Source organism: Gallinula chloropus (assembly GCF_964237585.1).
Source record: "Gallinula chloropus genome assembly, chromosome: 1".
Lineage (NCBI taxonomy): Eukaryota > Metazoa > Chordata > Aves > Gruiformes > Rallidae > Gallinula > Gallinula chloropus.
The window spans coordinates 3,274,147-3,292,371 of NC_140085.1; the positions used below are offsets into that span (position 1 = coordinate 3,274,147).

The 18,225-nt window shown below is 46.1% G+C and overlaps 1 protein-coding gene across 1 annotated transcript in view; it reads left to right on the forward strand.

Annotated features, from left to right (window-relative positions):
* PLXNA4 (plexin A4) overlaps positions 1 to 18,225 on the forward strand; it is a gene marked incomplete at both ends in the record, with an annotated part of 461,339 nt that overhangs the window by 292,000 nt on the left and 151,114 nt on the right. Inside the window, one exon of the mRNA XM_084267731.1 lies at positions 9,580 to 9,680. Coding sequence (XP_084123857.1) covers positions 9,580 to 9,680 — 101 coding nt within the window. The remainder of the gene's footprint in view (positions 1 to 9,579; positions 9,681 to 18,225) is intronic.

Below are 18,225 nucleotides of genomic sequence, written 5' to 3' on the forward strand. Positions count from 1 at the left end.
TTGAGCAATCCAGAGGAAGTGATTCCTTCAAGCAGTGGGCTCTGGATCTGTGAGACTCCCTGCCAAAAAGCATGCTGTGGATGCAAAAAGTCAATGTGATTTCAAGGATAAACCATAAAAGTAAAGAAAAATCCATTCAGGTTACAGAATAGAAGTTCCCCTGAATGAAAATTGTCATATGTTGAACAGCTGCTGGGGACATATCATATGTGCTTACCCTGTTCTTATGCTTTCCTTAGTGCTATGGCTGAAGATAAGGAGCTGGCAGATGTGGAGTGTTGATCCCAAGTGGTGCAGCTGGATTTGTGTGCTATTAGAGGGAATTTTAAGTCTGATCACAACTCTGGTTGCCACAATTTCCACAGTTTGGCAATGCCTGTAGGAGTTGTATAATTCTGCAGAAAGGGATTCAATCAGTAGGATCTAATGTGATCAGGGTGATTGAATGAGATCAATGTGATCATGATGAACAGCTTGGCTTGTCAAATGGTGGAGGGATTGAGGGTGGCTTGGGACAGAGCTGAGACAAAGATCCTGCAGGCAATGGGATGAAGACATCTTGACCCCCAGGGTATGAAGGTGGGATTTTGATTGCTGATAGGATTGTACCAGTGGCAATAGACAACAAGGAGGTATGATAGCCTACCTGAGGGGGCTGTTGAGGTGAATGTATCTGCAGGAAGATGGCCCTCGATAACTGAGGGTAAGGATAGGAACATCTTGAAGGGTGGTGGAACAAGTTGACCTGAAAACTAGCCATCTCCATTAGAAACAACTATTAACTTCTCCCTTTGTGCTTTAACTGTTCACGCCTCTACCAGGAGCCTTCAAGAGATGCTGGACTTTGAGGAAGCCCATTGCAGTGACATAAATTCCATTACAGGTCCCAATTAAATCTATATATAGTTTTTACAGAGCCTGGGTAATGATCTATCCCTTGCTCAGCAGGCATGCTTCAGTAACCACACAGGCACTGGCTCTCATTAAGCCTGGGCTGGCCCTGCGTTAATTGGGACATGAGGCTCTCTGTTTTGAAGGCTTTTGAAGACAAACATTTAGCCCAACCTCATTTGTTTTACCATTTACAGCCTGGAACACACTACCATGGGATAAAGATTTAGTGGTAAACAAGGGAGAGAAGTTCTGAAGTTACCTGGCAGTGAGAAACACAGATTGATTGCTACAGACAGAGAAAGTTGGACAGAACTGATGGTGTTCAGGGTGGGCAAGAAGGTGGCTGGTTTCATCAGGCTTGGGTAAAATCACTTGACACTCCTTCCACACGTCTGAGCTGGTGAGCTGTGATTTTTTCCAAGGGACAAGGCTTCCTAATAAATTCTCTGCCTTGTGCAGAGAGCATATCAGCATACCAATGGGATGCACTGTTGCTATCCCAGCTGAAGAAGAGTTTTGCATTCTGGGGAAGGAAAAAACAAGTGGCTGTTTGGAGGGAAGATGAATGAGATTCAAAGCTGAAACCTCTGGACAGATGCTCTTCAACGTCCAGGTTGCCAACCAAGTTCATAGCAGGATCACACAAAATCACACACACACAGAGAATCACAGACAGAAAGTTAAGAGGTTGGAAGGAACCTCAAAAGATCATCTAATCTAACCACCTGCCAGAGCAGGATCATCTAGATTAGGTCACACAGGAACGTGTCCAGGTGGGGCTTTGAATGTCTCCAGACATTCTGGGCAGACTGTCCCAGTGCTCCATCACCCTCTGAAAAAGTTTTTCCTTATGTTCACATGGAACCTCCTATGCTTGAGCTTACACCCACTGCCCTTTGTCCTATCACTGGCCATTACTGAGAAGATCTTGACTCCATCCTCCTGACTCTCACCCTTTAAGTTTTTATAGACATTGATGAGGTCACATCTCAGTCTCCTCTTCTCCAGGCTAAAGAGGCCCAGCTCCCTCAGTCTCTCCTCATAAGGAAGGTGTTCCACTTCCTTAATCATCTTGGTGGCCCTGAGCTGGACTCTTTCAAGGAGTTCTATGTCCTTCTTGAACTGAGGGGCCCAGAACTGGACACAATATTCCAGATGCAGCTTCATCAGGGCAGAGTAGAGGGGAAAGAGAATCCCTCTCGACCTCCTAACCAGAACCCTTCTAATACACCCCAGGATGCTACTGGCCTTCTTGGCCATGAGGTCATATTGTTGACTCATGGTCAACCTGCTGTCCACCAGGACCAACAGGTCAATCCCAAACATATACTGGTACATGCAGTTATTCTTCAGGATGGCATGTCCCCAGCTTGTCCTTAAGCACTGATGTTATTATGTCATAGTAGACTTCTTTGAAGAAGGGATAGCACCAGGAATAGGCTGAGCAGTTGTGAAGGGGGAACCTGGGAAGCTTCCCAGCCTTCAAGAAAAGCCTTCAAGACTGAGACAATCTTCTGTTATCTGAGTGTCTGTTCCTTTGCAAATAAAGCCAGAACAGAGAGCAGGAATGAGCTTGGATGAAGCAAAGCACAAGGGTGGTATTTACAGAACAGATGGTGAAAGACACTTGTTCAAACACAGCTCGTGTCATCACACAAGGTCTTTGGAGTTCCTGGAACAGTATCCTAGCTGTGTGACACAGTGGATTTCCTCTACTGCTTTTACAGCGATTAAAGAAACCACATTTTGTATTGTGACTGGTTATTCTGGTGCTATGCTTGGGAAGAGGGGAGAGTTGAGCATGTTTGGGGATTGTTTGCAATGGCAAGATTAGAGGAATAGCATAAAATTAGTTATGACATTGATGTGAGATTCACCTCACCTAGTATTCAACATTTACGTTGTAAATGTCTCTGTCTGACCTGGCTGTCTAGACTCCTTTATATTCAGGGGATAGAAATGGGAACATCCAGGGTGTGATTTATCTCATCCCTGGGTAGGCATCTAAAACAGACAAATCCTGCCCTGCCTAAGGTCTCATCTTCAGGGGAGCCTGGATTTCTAGCTTAGACTGAGACTCTGATATTGCAGACAGGCTTTGGTGAGAGGGCAAAACACTCACTTTGCATACCTCACACGTTCCTTACAAGCTGTGAGATTTACAGACTTGATGGATCAGAAATGAAGCCTTCCCAAAGTCCCCAACCTGCTTTTTCTAAGCCAGCTGTAAAGCAGGTTCCTGCCAAAGGAGGCATGGAGAAGAGAATCACCCTGCAAGGGGCACAAAGAAAATTGTGCTGCTGTATGAGCACCAATAGCAACCTCATCATGAGAGCATCTGAGGGGAACTGACATCTCAGCTTATCCCTAAAGGATTCCAGGACCTATTTGAACAGAGGCTGTGGACACAAATATTTCTGTATCTCTCCTTCCTTTACCTGTGTTTATGTGAATGACGTGTGATTGTGGCTGGGGATTTACTCTGGCAATGCCAGAACAAAGACATCTCTCACCAAAAACATGCAGGACAGCTGAGTGTAGCAAAGGGGAGAGGAGGAGAAGCAGCACACACACAACTGTAGGTAGGAAGCCCTTTGTGAACAAGTCTATTTGGACAGGTAATTTACCCTGCCACGCAGCGGGACGTTGACCCCCCAGTTTAATTATTGTGTCATTTGTCCTTGACAGCCACTGCTGCTTCCAATTAACTCTCCTTAATTAGAGCCTCAAGTTTCCTAAGTATGTAAGCATGGATTTACTGGGAAAAATTGCAATGATGAAGAAGAAGAGCTTGGGGGTGTCTGATAAGAAATGACATTCCCTGTCCCAGCGGGACTGACAAGTTATTTACTTATCATGTTGGAGTGTCAGGCTGGAATCAAACCAAGATCCTCATCTCAACCCTCACAGGAGCATCAAAAGCTGGAGGGGGACTGCTGGCAAGGGCATGTCTTGATAGGATGAGGGGTAATGGATTTAAGATGAAGGAAGGTGGGTTTAGATGAAATATAAGGAAGGAATCCTTCCCTGTGCCCATGGTGAGGCCCTGGCACAGGGTGCCCAGAGAGGTCAGACAGTGTCTGTCCCTGGATCCCAGGTTCAAGGCCAGGTTGGATGGGGCTTTGGGCACCCTGGGTTAGTGGAGGGTGTCCCTGCCCATGGCAGGGGTTTGGGACTAGATGGGCTTTGAGGTCCTTTCCAACTCAAACCCAATGCTATGGTTCTATGATCTCCTCTCCCACTAATTTTGCAGCATTTGGATGCCTGTGAGTCTTAGTGTTTCTTGCCAATGAGAGACACACTTGGGCTCCCTGGGCTTTTCTTTTCTGTGTTCCTGCTTTTTGCTGAGTCTGTAGGTCAGGTGGATGAGGCACAGGATCTCAAACACGTCAGGGGAATTCCAGGTCTCTTTGTCCATAATTCAGGCCAAATTAAAATCGTCCTTCTGGGATGCCATGCAGGTGATCCAATATCCTCACTGACTCTGTTCAGGGTGCAGGATCTGGTTCCATGAGTGGTCTCTTAGGTGTTTTTTGCCTTGCTCTATTTAATGAACTGTATTATCATGAACACTCTATTCAAGGCTTTGAAATCAAATAAGCTGCTCTCTTAATCTTCCTGCAGTTTTTTGGGGCTGGCTGAGTCTTGAAAGATAGCAGCATTCACAGAACCCACATGACTTGACAGAGTCACTGTTCAGTGTTTTGGAAACGTATCTTTTGACTGTTGGGAAGGAAATTGGCTACTTAAGATGCCTTTTTTTTGTACATTTAAATTAACTTAGGCCATCAGACTGAATAAATCCCACCACTGCATTAACATCCAATTATAACAGCAAAGATTGAGCAATGATTCACGTTTTGACCAGAATGTTGGCAGTTTAAGGGGTGGGGGGGGAAAGTAATGTATATTGAAATAAAAAAGTCAAAAATAGGAGCCAGAAAATTATGGCTGAGCACATAGCAGGAGCTTTTGTGAATATATAATGGCAGAAGCAGGAGCCAAATTTCTAACAGGATTAGCTGTTACTGTCTATCAGATCCAAAAAGCCTCAATCATTTTGTTTTAAATGACTTTCCCTAACTCATTCATACTAGAAATAGAGGGCAGAAGGGAGGCTGGGAGCTGGAGGAGCTGTAGTTAGGACTTTAGGCTGGATCAGAGGTGAGGACAGCTCTGGTGTTGTGTGAAGAGCCCTGGAGCTGTGTGTAACGGGTGAGCTCTGAACTCTACAGCAGTTTGCAGATTTGGCCAGATTTTTCAAGATGTGTTTGTGAGTAAGAAACTCATGAATGATTTCTTTGGGGACCTGTGAATGAATGTGATGATGGAGTGAAATATGTCTTCAAATCCTGCTGCAGCTACAGCAGCAAAGACCCGCTTATCGTTTTCTTGCTGCCCTTGAAAAGGATGATCCTGCGGTGTGCTGGCTGCTCTGGAAATGCTGCTGGTCTCAGAGAGGATCAGAGATCATCTGTCCCTCTGGTGTGATGTGGATAGAGTCTTGAAAGTACAGCAGGTCCTAGATGTCCACCAGGTGTGTGGACAGGGATCCATAGGAACCTTACCTTGTTTCCTTCAAAATTTCAATGAACTCAAAGTGTTCATAAGTTTTATGTAGTAATTTAATGTTCAATAATCAGCTTTTTCCTGGAATTCTGCCATGAACTTGCTCAAATTCCTTAAGTCTTCAAAGACATTTAGATATAGCACCTACTCCACCTGCATGAGACCTTCCTTTCAGCTTCAGCTCTCCTTGATAAAATAGGGATGCATGCTTCATCACAAATGGGATATAAACCCTTAAAACAACAGCCAGCTCTTCTCCCATCCATATTTTGCTCTAGCACAGTGAGGCCAAAAATTCAGTTAAGCCGTGACCACTGCAGGAATATTAATGACTCTAACCTGGCTCTTAATGCCCCAAAATGAAGGGCACCTTTCTCTTTTTAATCCTCTGCCTGATGGAACCCTGCTTATATTTGCTGCGAAATGTGGGATCCAAATTCCACCCTGATGAAAGATCAGTGGTGAGAACCCTCACCACCTTTAGGAAATGACCTCCAGAAGTTTGCTAGACTTTCCAAGGATGAAGGAGTGGAAGGAGTCATCACAGCTCATTTTTTCAAAGGAGGTTTCAACCTTCAGCGCTGTCTAATCCCTTCATCGCTGTGAGTAACAGCAAGGCACTGTAATTGGGAGGTTGCATGGACTTCTCCTTTGCAGATCTTTGAGGGGCAGCATGAAAAGCTGACTGTTCCCAGGGGGCACGGTCAGTTCTCAAAACTTTCAACTAGGAAAAAACTGAGCTTGAATTAATTACAGTTTATGTTCCAAAGGAAAATAAGACCTCTGATGTGCCTTATTTGCTTGATGTTCTTTTCCTTTTCAGCTGTCGACCCCTAGGTGGCTTTCCTTTCAGTCACAGCTCCTTTGTTTTTTTGTAGTTCCCTTCTTTAGTAATTAGAAGGTCTGACACTTACAGCCCAAGACATTTATCAGCATGGTACAGTTTTAATTAATCTCACAATAAAGTTACTTGAGGTGAACTCGTGAAAGCTCTCATATAGCAGGAATAACACATAGAGATGTGAATGGTGAGACAGGACACCTACTACTCTGGTGTGCTTGACAGGATGTGGGATATAGCTTGGTGCAAGCTCACACTGCATAGCTGGGTTGGCAACACAAGCCAGGTGTGCTCCTACACAACATACACAATATATCCCATAGAGACCAAGAACCTTAAATACACTGCAAAGGAAGGGTTTGTGCAAAGATGAAGATCTGGATTCCCAATAGGTTCTTGCTGCCTCTGAAATCACAGAATCATAGGGGTTGGAAGAGACCTCCAGAGATCTCCAGGTCCAACCCCCCTACCAAAGAAAGGTCCCTAGGACAGGTCACTCAGGTTGGCATCCAGATGGGGCTTGAATATCTCCAGAGAAGGAGAGTCCACAACCTCCCTGGGCAGCCTGTCCCAGGGCTCAGTCACCCCCACTGTGAAAAAGTTCTTCTGTATGTTGGTGAGGACCTTCCTCTACTCTAACTTGTAGCCATTGCCCCCTGTCCTGTCTCCACAGACCACTGAAAAGGGGATGGGCATTTCCCCCTGCATCCCATACTTAAGATATTTATAAACATTACTAAGGTCCCACTTTAGTCTTCTTTTCTCCAGGCTGAACAGCCCCAGCTCACTCAGCCTTTCCTCATAGGGGATAAGCTTGGATACCCTTTGATGGCAAATTAAATAACAGTAATAAAACCTACACGGACTCCTTTTTATCTGCTCCTTTTTCTTGTTGTCCTTGTAGAAAATTGAGAAGAAATAGGAAATTCCAGTCCTCTAGGACTTCTTTCTTGTACATCTATCTTAGACACAAGTAGATTTTGACTCAGAGCATTCAAACCCAACATCCCTAGATTTGTGAAAGAGCACGTTCTGATCTAAACTTCTTAACCAAAGCTCACTTCTATAAGACAGATGTAAACTAGCTCAGAAACTGAGGTTCAAAGAAACTACTTACAGCTAATGAGGACAAATTGAGCTGCACCATATGCTAAACTGAGGGCAGTTTGGTTAAGTGCTGCATTTCTAATCCCAACTGTGTTGGCAAATTTCTAATTACAAGGTGGAGATTACACAATTGATTGCAGCTGGATTGAGGAAGGGCAGATTTACATGCTTTCAAAACTCAATTTTCTGCCTCTTCTGCAAGTACTCTGAAGTTCACATTGCAGGCATGGTCAAGCAAGATGTGATCAAGAAAAGATAATTCACAGTGTATTTTTCTCAGGTGGAAATAACAAGTTGGAAAGGCTGATAGAAGAAATTATAAGGTCTCCATCCTTTGGTGTCTCCTTATAGAACAATTGTATGGCTTTTTGGAAGCTGGATCCAACATGGGTTCGACAAAAGCCTAACTAGGTTAAACCCTGCAACATACAGTTTGTATTTGATATCTTAATGACCTTAATTTGAGGTAAGTGGAAGGGTTGCATTCATGATGAAGCCATTTTACCTTTGAAACATCTTCATGCTTACAGAAGTATGAATGACTTGCTCCCTGTTTTGATCTTCTCATTTTCATTGCTCTGGGGTTTTTCATGATTATGTTCCTATGCTCATAGTAATAAATTAAGTTTGAGAAGGTGGTTTTCTGGGTTTTGGATTGGTTTGGGTTTTTTTTTGTTTGGTTGGTTGGTTTTGATATTCTCCCTTTTTCAACAAAAGCTGAGTAGCCACAGTTGGCTTCTTTGGGTAATAGTGGAATGATAAACAAACCCTATCATATTTCTATCTGAAGTTTTCTAAAGCTAATGCCACTTGACAGAGTTAAAAATACAGATTTTTCAGCTTTTGTGCACAGACTACCTACTATCATGTTGTGTGTCAGTATAGGGGATGGGAAAAAAACTTCTGATGCAAGCACAAAAGGTCTTCACAAATAGCTGGAACTTTCCCTAATATTTATTTATATATAAAATCCAGTTCCTGGCTCATGTGCAGATGGAATCAGAGTGAATCCTAATCTGTCTCTTCACCGTTCAAACTCTCTTAACTGTTATACCAAGTAAAAAATTGTCACTAGGCTCCAGGTGTATTCTCTTGTCATTTGTCATGAGTAACTGTTCTGCAGTTTATAGTTGGCAGTTCTCAGTGGTGTTTCATCAGGATAATGCCACAGTATATCATCTGAAGGAATAAACTCTCCCTGCTGACATGAGCCAGGGTGAAGGCACTGGCAATTGACTGTGTATTATAGAAGCTCTCTGAAGCTTGTTCAATGGAAAAGAGACTATCAGGTCATTGGGCCCAAATTGTATGTTTGGCTTCAAAAGGGGCTTACAAAACCTAATAGGAATCAAGTCTATGGTCTGTTAGACAGGAGGTCAGGCTAGGCAGTCCCTTCTGTCTTTGAAATCTCTGACTGAAATGCTTTAATTAAAAGGAAGAAGGGGGGAGAGAGATAATAAAATGCAGCATTTTGGCAGTAGATGGGTGTTTCAGGTTCAACCTCTAAAGCCTTCTGAGCTGCAGTCAGGGTGACAGCAAGCTCATTCAATACCCAGGCTGGTAGCCTCTGTCCTGTTTCTGCTGGGAGCAGGGTGTGACAACTGATGGTTGGGAAGATGTACAGGGAATGGGGAGTGGAAGAGAGACAAATATATCAGGAGACCTCAGGTCTCACAGGAAGCCAGAAATCAACAGAGTCTATAACCAGAATGCAGGAGAGTGTTAAGATCCAGCACGTTTCACTTGCTGCAGAAGATCACACATTGTTTAGTTGCCTCAAGGTGCCAGGTCACCACTGCACATGCCTGCCTGATTTGCTGATGCCCCGTGAAACTAGGTGAGGTCATGTGGCAATGAAATGTGAAAGGCCATGGGGAAGATGGGGGAGGCCACAAGGGAGGTGCTGATCTCTTCAGGGGTTATGCCAGGTTGAGTGCTGATCTGGACAAAGGTTGCACCAGGTTGAACTCTGGAGCAACCAGCAGCCACATCCCTCCATCTGCCCCAGACCTGCTGAGATCTGCTGGGATGTCCCTCTAAGAGGACAGGCACCAGGTGAAGACAACAGGCACCAGGGGAAGAGGACAGGGAAGGTCCTCCACCAAGTCCTTATGGGCATTGCAGAGCCCTGTGAAAAGCCTGACAGGTTGTCCACTTTCCTCCTGCAGCTCACCCGGGTGCCCGTGGAGTCGTGTAGCCAGTACGAGACCTGCAGCGAGTGCTTGGGCTCAGGCGACCCTCACTGTGGATGGTGTGTTCTTCACAACACGTAAGTACCTGCTGGTGATTGCCACTGTCCCAGCCCTGCTTCTCCCCCAGCCGTCTTCCCTCAGTGGCTGCCCTAATACACAGCAGCACTGGAAAATACCGTCTCAGTCCCTGGCTGAGCCAGGCAGGACACTGAGTCACTCAGGCAGCTCCAGCATGGTCTCTGGGACTTGCTGGGGAAGACTTTATTTAGCTGCAAAGGGGTTTTTTTTGGATGACAAGGGAAGAAAAGTCTGGTAGAAACTGGTCAGATCTCTTTAGTCACCCAGTCTGCTGACTGCACCAAGAAAGCATCTGTCCACGCTGATGTGCTTTAACTCTAACCCTCCAGCAGCACTTCCCTGGATGCCAGTGACCTTGTTTCCATGGCTAAGGCAGTTTGGCTCTGACTTGCATCCTAGCTCAGACACTTGTCTCAGCTCATCCAACTCTCCACTGCTGACCTGAACTTACCCTCTTTCAGACTTGTCATGATCTCCATTGCCCTTAGAGAGGAAACTGGTCCCTGTAAGCATCATGGGGTTCACTTCAAGTTAGACTTTAAGGAAACTGTATGTTTTGTCTGCTCACTGTGGGAAAACATTGACCTTGAAGTTGAGCTTTTGTCCTCTGTGGGTCAACTCAACTGTGCCAAATGAGGACAAATGAGCCAAATTACTCATTTGGCTTATCTGGCCAGGATGCTGAGAAAATTTGTCTGTATCCACATCCTTGGGCTTCTGTATAACAATCAAAGAAGGGACCTCAGCTCACCAGTTCATTACTCAATACTACTGTGTTATCCAGTGCCTTGCAAGGAGCACTAGATCCAGGTGTCCTCAGCACTGGACATAAGTTCAGTGGCTTTGTTTTCTGAAGGCTTTTTAATGATGCTATTGATCTTGAAACTTCCTCTCTACAGCCATCACTGCCAGTGGTCTCCTCCTGCAGAGAGCCCTCTGCCAGTGCTGTGGAGAGGGAGGTGTCAGGTTGGCTGAGCTCCTGGCTATGAGTGGCAGGGTGGTCTCATTTGCCAAGAACCTCTCAGCAGAGACAGTGGCTGGAAAGTGCATTGGATCTGTCTAACCAAACATCTCCAGCTGAGCATGGCTCTGCAGGGTGCTGTCATTCCAAGTCTCACAGTGTCCCTGGCAGAAATGGAGGGGTTTTCTGATGGACCCTTGTTATTGCATTTTGTCTGTCTTCTCCCACTGAGTTCACCACTGAATTCTTCATGTTGCATTGTAAACTCTCCTGTTGGAGACAGTTATCCAGTTTTTGCTACCTCTGCTTTCTGGCACAGAAGACAAAAAGGGGAAAAACCTGTACCATGCTCCAACCTTCTTTGGATGTTCTTCAGCTTGTGTGACCCTATCCAAAGCCATGACTGTCTGTTTAATTGCAGATCAGACCTAGCTGACCCTGCTCAAAAACTTGTCCAAAAACCAGTCCTGAATTGTGGTGGTGTAGGCATGAAGCCACACAGCTTTCCCCCTCAGTGCTGGTGACATATACTGCTCTTTAACATGTTTGCATCTCACCTCATCCTCTATCCATCCTACTGTGTTTTGCTGCTGATGGAGGAACTTAAATGATGATCTTAAAGGTCTTTTCTAAACTTGTAATTCTGTGATTCTGTGAGTCTTTGATGGTGGAGGCCCCATCCCTGGAGACATTCAGGGTCAGGCTTGACTGGGTCTGAGTGACTGTATCTAGTGAAGATGTCCCTGCTTACTGCAGGGGGGCTGGATTAGATGACCTTTAAAGGTCCCTTCCAACCTACCACAGTCCATGGTTCTATGAAACAGAGTAGACTATGTGCAAACAATATAGGCAAGCATGAATTTGGCCATTCATTTTGTCACAGAGATGCTAGATGTTTCATCTCCTGCCATCCAGGGTCAATGGCAACAAGCAATAAATACACCCAGCAATCAATTCCCAAAATGAGATAAAAGGGGCAGAGACAACTACAGGTTGCCCAGCAGGTCGTTCTGAAGGACTGTCAGAAATTTGGTGGTTGGTGAGGAGGAGGGTGTTCAATTAGGGCAGGAAACCTCTGTGCAAACTCAGTCCTTCAAGGGGAAGTTTGGCTTCTTGGCCTGGACCTGGTTGACAACAGAACCCCTGTGTCCTCCTCCCTCTGGTCACTTAACCTCTGGTTCCTTATCTGAAAAAGAGGCACCTCTTATTTATGTACCTCACAGCAGGGTCACTGAGATTGATTCCCTGTGCAGTTTGTTGAGTTTTATATTGGAGCAGATGGAAGGCAAATGTTCTTAAATCCCACTCCAGTCTGTTCCTTGCCCCTAATTTCCATCGCAGTCAAGAAATCTAATTTCCAGTCCTAGTTTGGAAGGTGGTTCCAGTGTAGCCTCAACTCTTACACTGGGCCTCAGTTTCCTCATGCTTTTAGGTAGCCCTGAGAGCAGAGGAGCCAAGTGCATTCCATCCAACAAGGTTTGGCTGTGCAGGATATTCAGGGTAAGAGTGCAATGATACTAAGTCTCCTGTTAGACATTTCTGCACATCAGAACTCTTTAAGATTCATTCATCATTCATGGGGCTGGAGGGTAAATCATATGAGGAGCAGCTGAGGGAGCTGGGGATGTCTAGTCTGGAGAAGAGGAGGCTGAGGGGAGACCTTATCACCACCTACAATTACCTGAAGGGAGGTTGTAGAGAGGTGGGCGATTGTCTCTTCAGCCAAGAAACAGGAGATAGGACAAGAGGAAATGGCCTCAAACTGGGCCAGGGCAGGGTCACATTAGATATTTGAAAATTTTTTTTTGCTGAAAGAGTTGTCAAGGCCTGGAACAGGCTGCCCAGGGAGGGGGTTAAGTCACCTTCCCTGGATGTGTTTAAAAAAAGTGTAGATGAGGTACTTAGGGATATGGGTTAGCTTAGGACAGGAATGGTTGGACTTGATGATCTTAAAGGTCTTTTCCAACCTTGTGATTCTGTGATTAATGGATTTTTCCTCAAGTGGGATGCATCATCAGTGACTCCTGCACAAGGATCTCTGGGGAAATGTGCCAGAAGCATTTCTCCTCATGAGTGCCAGCCCTTCCCTCCTACCTCCCTTGTCAGGGATCCCAGGGGCTTTGCCATGCAGGGATGAAGGTGGGAGCTTTTTTGCTGAAAGGATGGGAGAGGCAGTTGGGCTGTGAAAGACCTGGGGTAGAGCAGTACTGGAAACCAGCATGCAATCATCTAATCTCCTCCAGTATAAACCATGAAGAGGAAGAGTGGTAGACTGGGAAACAGGTGAAAACTGCCAGGTGGGGTACAGCATTTATCTTTTTTTCTCTCCATTGTGGGGGGTCTCTTATTTTGGGATTTGTATTCAAGGGTTGATGCAGAGCCTTTTCCCCAGACCCCCATTTCCAAGCTGTCTTCAGCTCCCTGCCACGTGAGAGGTCTGGGGACGCCTGGGGACCGCTCTCCATCCATCGTCTCACGGCAGAGCTGGGCTGTCTGTGCGGAGGGCAGCGTGCCAGGGCTCAGGAATCGATTTCTGCGGCTCCTCTGTCCTAACCTTACACCGAGAAACTCGAGTCCTCTGAGAGAAAAAGAGACAGACAGACCCACAGACGGCTGCAGGAGCAAGGAGGGAGGGAGTGGGGGGTGGAGAATTGATTTGCTTCTGCCCAGAGAAGAGAAGAGCCGATATAGAGCAGGTCACCAGAGCTTTTCATCTCTGTATCTTTAGCCCCGATCTTGTCCCCCCCCTCCCTTTCCCTCCTATAGCTCAGCTCCCCTCCTGGGCTCTGTTCAGGCCTCTTTAGGCAGCAATGAATCATTTAGTTGGTGTAAATTGAAAAATGTGGCTCTTGGTTGCTGCCTGAGTCTCCAGGGGAGGGTGAAGGGCTGGGGTGGGAGTGAGGGGGAGGGACCAGGCTGAAAAGCTAAGAGCTGGCATGGACACGCTCGGTGCCTGGTCACAAGGTCAAAGCAATGTCAGCAGCCCAAACAGGGGCTGCAGAGAGGGACAAGAGCAGCACAGAGTTTTCTCCAAGCCTGAAATGAATTGCAGCATCCTCCTGTGTCAGATGCAGCGGTCTCCAAAGATGCCATTTAATGTCTAACCACTCCTCTAAAACCCCCCAGCAAGTTTCTTCTGTCTCCATCCATATCCAAATTATTACCCTCTTCTACCTCCTTTCCCCCTCACATGCAGAGGAACAGAGATAGTGGAGGCTCTTTGCTCCCAGAGGATGGATAAACTCTTCTGAAGCTAAATAAGCCTTTACTATCCTTGCCTGGTCCAGCACCAGCTTCAATGCAGACATGTACAAGCACTGATTCATGTGCATATGGAGACCATGCCATTTTTCAGCCCTGCACAGTGTCTCTGAGTTTTGTTTAACATCCCAGCTGCCACCAGAATGGATATTTGGGGCAGAAGAGCAGCAGCATTTGTATAAGGAGAGGCAACACTTCGAAAACAGAAGTTCAGCCTGGAGAAGAGAAGGCTGTTGGGGGACCCCACTGCAGCCTTCCAGTCCCTGAAGGGAGCAGAGAAACAGGAGGGGAATCAACTTTTTGAAAGGGCAGACAATGGCAGGACAAGGGGGAATGGATTGAAGCTAAAGGAAGGAATGTTTAGATTAGATATTAGGGGGAACTTCTTTACAAAGAGAGTGGTGAGGTGCTGGAACAGGCTGCCCAGAGAGGTGGTGGATGTCCCATCCCTGGGGGTGTTCAAGGCCAGGTTGGATGGGGCCCTGGGCAACCTTGTGTAGCTCCAGGCCTGGAGGTTGGTGTCCCTGCCTGTGGCAGGGGGGTTGGAACTCTAAGATCCTTGGGGTCCCTTCCAACCCAGACCACTCTATGATTCTAAATACATTGATCTTGCTGGGTGCAGAAGGGACCAGTCCCAGGCTCTGTTTTGTTGTGCCACTTCTAGACCTTGTCTGTGCTGCCTCATTTCATCCTCACACAGCCTTCATCTAATGCTGGGATGAATAGTTGAACATGCACACGATGTCTTAAGAGAGGATGCAGCCCCTCAGCACCAGCCTCCTTCTGCCTTGGAATCTGTCCTTGCTGTTACAGGGAGTCTTTGGCTGACAGATCACAAGTTGCAATCAGAGAGGGAAATAGTCCTGTTTTCTGGGAGGATGTGTGGTATTTCAAAACTTTATTTTTCCCAGCTTGTAGTGGGCCAATTATTTTTTTAATAAGCAATGTTCTTGAAAGCTGTTTTAGATGGGGCTGATACCATTTAGTAATTGGAGAATGATTCATTTAGACCTCAGAAGTTCTTATTTTGGGATTTTATTTCAGGTTTCAGGAAATTGCTTAAAATTTCAAAATAAAAAGTCATTCTGAAGGGAAGCATTACTTTTTTCTCTATTTTTTTCTCCCCTTAAAATGAAACATTTGGGCATCTGTGATTTCTTTCTCTCCCAGAAGTCTTTAGCAGCTCTAGAGAACAAGCAAAGCAGGCCGTCAACAAATACTGTTGGTTTGGAGGAACTGACATTTGCTGTGGAGTGAAGAGGGTTTGTTTAAGCATTCCCAGTCTGTTCTACTGCGGATGTAACAGAGCCAGAAGTTGGCTCTGCTCTCTGCACTCCTCTGCTCATCTGTGAGGAGCTGCACATGTCCTTTGTCTGTCCTTCTGGCATTCAAGGACCTCACCTAGGGACCTAAGCTGGCTCTGTTGGCTTTGCACCCAGTTGCAGAACATATGCCAGGAGAAGCCCCCCCTGCTCCTAAACCATGGGAGTAGGATGCTGTGGCCTCCTGTACATATCTTCAACCCATGAAGAAGCAATGACAGAACACTCCTAGATAGGGACCATACCAATCACCGTATCAGTCTCTACAACTACTTCAAAGTAAGATGTAGCCAGGTGGGAGTTGGTTTCTTCTCCCAAGTAACTAGTAATAAGAGGAGAGGAAATGGTCTCAAGTTGTGCCATGGGAGGTTTAGATCACACATTAGGAAAAATTTCTTCATAGAAAGAGTGGTCAGACATTGGAACAGGCTGCCCAGAGAGGTGGTGGAGTCAACATCCTTGGAGGTGTTCAAAAAACATGTAGATGAGGCACTGCAGGACATGGTTTAGTTGACATGGTGGCATTGGACTTGATGACCTTTGAGGTCTTTTCCGACCTTAAAGATTCAATGATTCTGTGATTCCTGGATCCCTTTGGTAGACTCTGAGTTGGTTAAAGGATGACCAAAATCTGGAACATTCAATTACACAGGCTGAGCTGACCCCAGATGACCTGCAGCACCAGAGATGGTGTTTAGGAGACACTTGAGGAGACATATGAGTTGTTTGGGGTTTTTTTCTGCACAAAAGGACTGTGCTGTTTGGAAGGGTTTTATTCTGTCCTCTGGTCAGACATCTGCCCCAGTATCTGTGAAGCTGCTCTCCACATCCTCCTGCTCTCCAGCTCTTCCCATCTACCTTGGAGCTGCAAGATTCTCGTGCACCCAGAAATTACAATTCTCATTTCTAACATGATATGGAGGGGAAAAAAAAGGCACTTAAGCAAGTTGTTTTCTAGAGAATGAGAGATTAGCATGGAGGGGGAGGGAGGTTTGCTATCCATGCTCAGACTCATTGCCAGACTAGGAATTAAAACCACCAGTTACAAAGTGCAGCTCCTGCTGTCTCGTCTCAGCAGGTAACCCGATGCGATGCTGCTTGCAGAGGCTCATTGATCGTCCCTGGCTTTAACTTTCTTGGTCAAAGTCTTCTGAATCACTAGAGAGTCTCTGGTAACCTAAGCTGCCTACAGATGCTACAATAAGACCTTTTTCGAAGGGTCTTTTTCTTGCTTGACTGTCTGTCGTCTGAAAGACTGTGACTGCATTTCAGGCTGAGGTATTTTCTTTCTTTTCCCCTTCACGTCTTCTTTTCCTTCCCAGTTTTTCCCCTCCACCTGCACAGGGGAAGGAAGATACTTCAGGTTCTGCATGGGGAAGAGGTGCTGGGAAGGGGCTTATGGCTCAGGCTTCAAGGACTCATCAGGTCAGGAGGGTGGAATATCACACCTGGTCCTGTGCCCCTCTGAGCTCCAACAGACAGTGAGAAAAGAGTAATTTGCTGATTCTTCCAGGGGCTTATGGTCCTATAGAACCTCAGCTTCCATTACGAGAAACCAGGCCATCAGCAGTCCCTGCTTTGTACTCCCTATGCTGGTTTGTCCCAAGGTGCAAACAGGAGACCCCTCAGTAAGGTAGCAATCTTTAGGTATTCTACATTTGTGTGGCATCATGAGTAAGTCTTTGCAATCATGGCTTGGACCCTTTCTTTCTATGAAAAGCTTTCTGTATCCTTTCCTGCTTTAGCATCGTCTTGCCATGGGTCAGCTCTTGGTGTCTTCAGATACCTGGGAGACTCTCTACATGTCAAAGGTCCACCCTAATCTTCTTAAGGGTGGATCAACAACTCAAAGGGCAAATGGCTTCCAGCTCAAATTCTGTATTGCTTTGGAAATTTGTAACAAGCTGGGCTGATCACCCTCATCAGAGGGGAAGCTCAGTGCTATTGCAATTGCTATGTCAACATCCCTGTGTATCTGAGGTATCTGGTGGTATTTCTCATTGTCAGATACACGCTGCTGGTACACAATGGGGAGAAAAATATAAATGATCATGGGGTGGGGGTATGTGTGTGTGGGGAAGAAATAATTGCAGGAAATCTGAAATGTTTCATTTGGTTTGAAAGTCTCCAATTAGTTGATTGGCAGTGTTAGCACTGCCAATCGATGGCTGCAAAGGTAGGAGTCAACCAGCTGTCAGGATGCCTTGTCTCCAAACAGTGCTTGGTTTGACTCCTCCCCAATCACAGCTGGTGCTGAGACAGACAGGTACACGGCCTGTGAACCTCTCCATCTGATAGCAAGGGAAAGTGGAGTCATCTTCCCACAATTGGCCTTGGCACAGAGTGATTCCCACTTCTTCTCAGGTAGTTATTGAAACTGGAGATGGCATTTCAGCCTTCTGCACAGAGGGAAGCGCACAGCAGGGGGGCTCTGTAAAGTGACATTGGCCCATTAAGCATTCTGCATTGAGCCCAGATAATCTTTAATCTGTCTGCTGAGGTATAGCTAAAGTACCCATCATTTCACACCTAGGCATTGCCTCTCCTTTGGAGCAGAGGAAATAGCCCCAAATTTGACAGCTCTCCAATGGCCTTTTGAAATGAGATCGGGGCTCTTAGTCCAGAGAGCAGGAGGAAATTCTTGGGACAGGGAGCATGTCTATTGATGGTGATAAAGCCTTGAGTGAAACAGAGGCCCCTGGGAATCCCATTTCACTACAAATGGGTGATGACACTGAATAAACCACTCTGAAGCAGCCTTGTCCCTTTGAGCAGAACAGCCAATCACTAGTCCTGGAGAGCTGACCCATTGCTGCACCTACACATCGTGTGCTGACACTGCTGATGTCCTTCCATTCCCTAGATGCCATCGTGTCCCTTTTGGGAGCACTTTTTCTCCTCTGGTCTACCTAGCAGTGAGGAGCAGAGCTGTGCCCTTCACAGGTTGATTATCTTGGTGGCCGTGCCTGCCTGAGGCAACTCAGGGACAACACTGGGCAC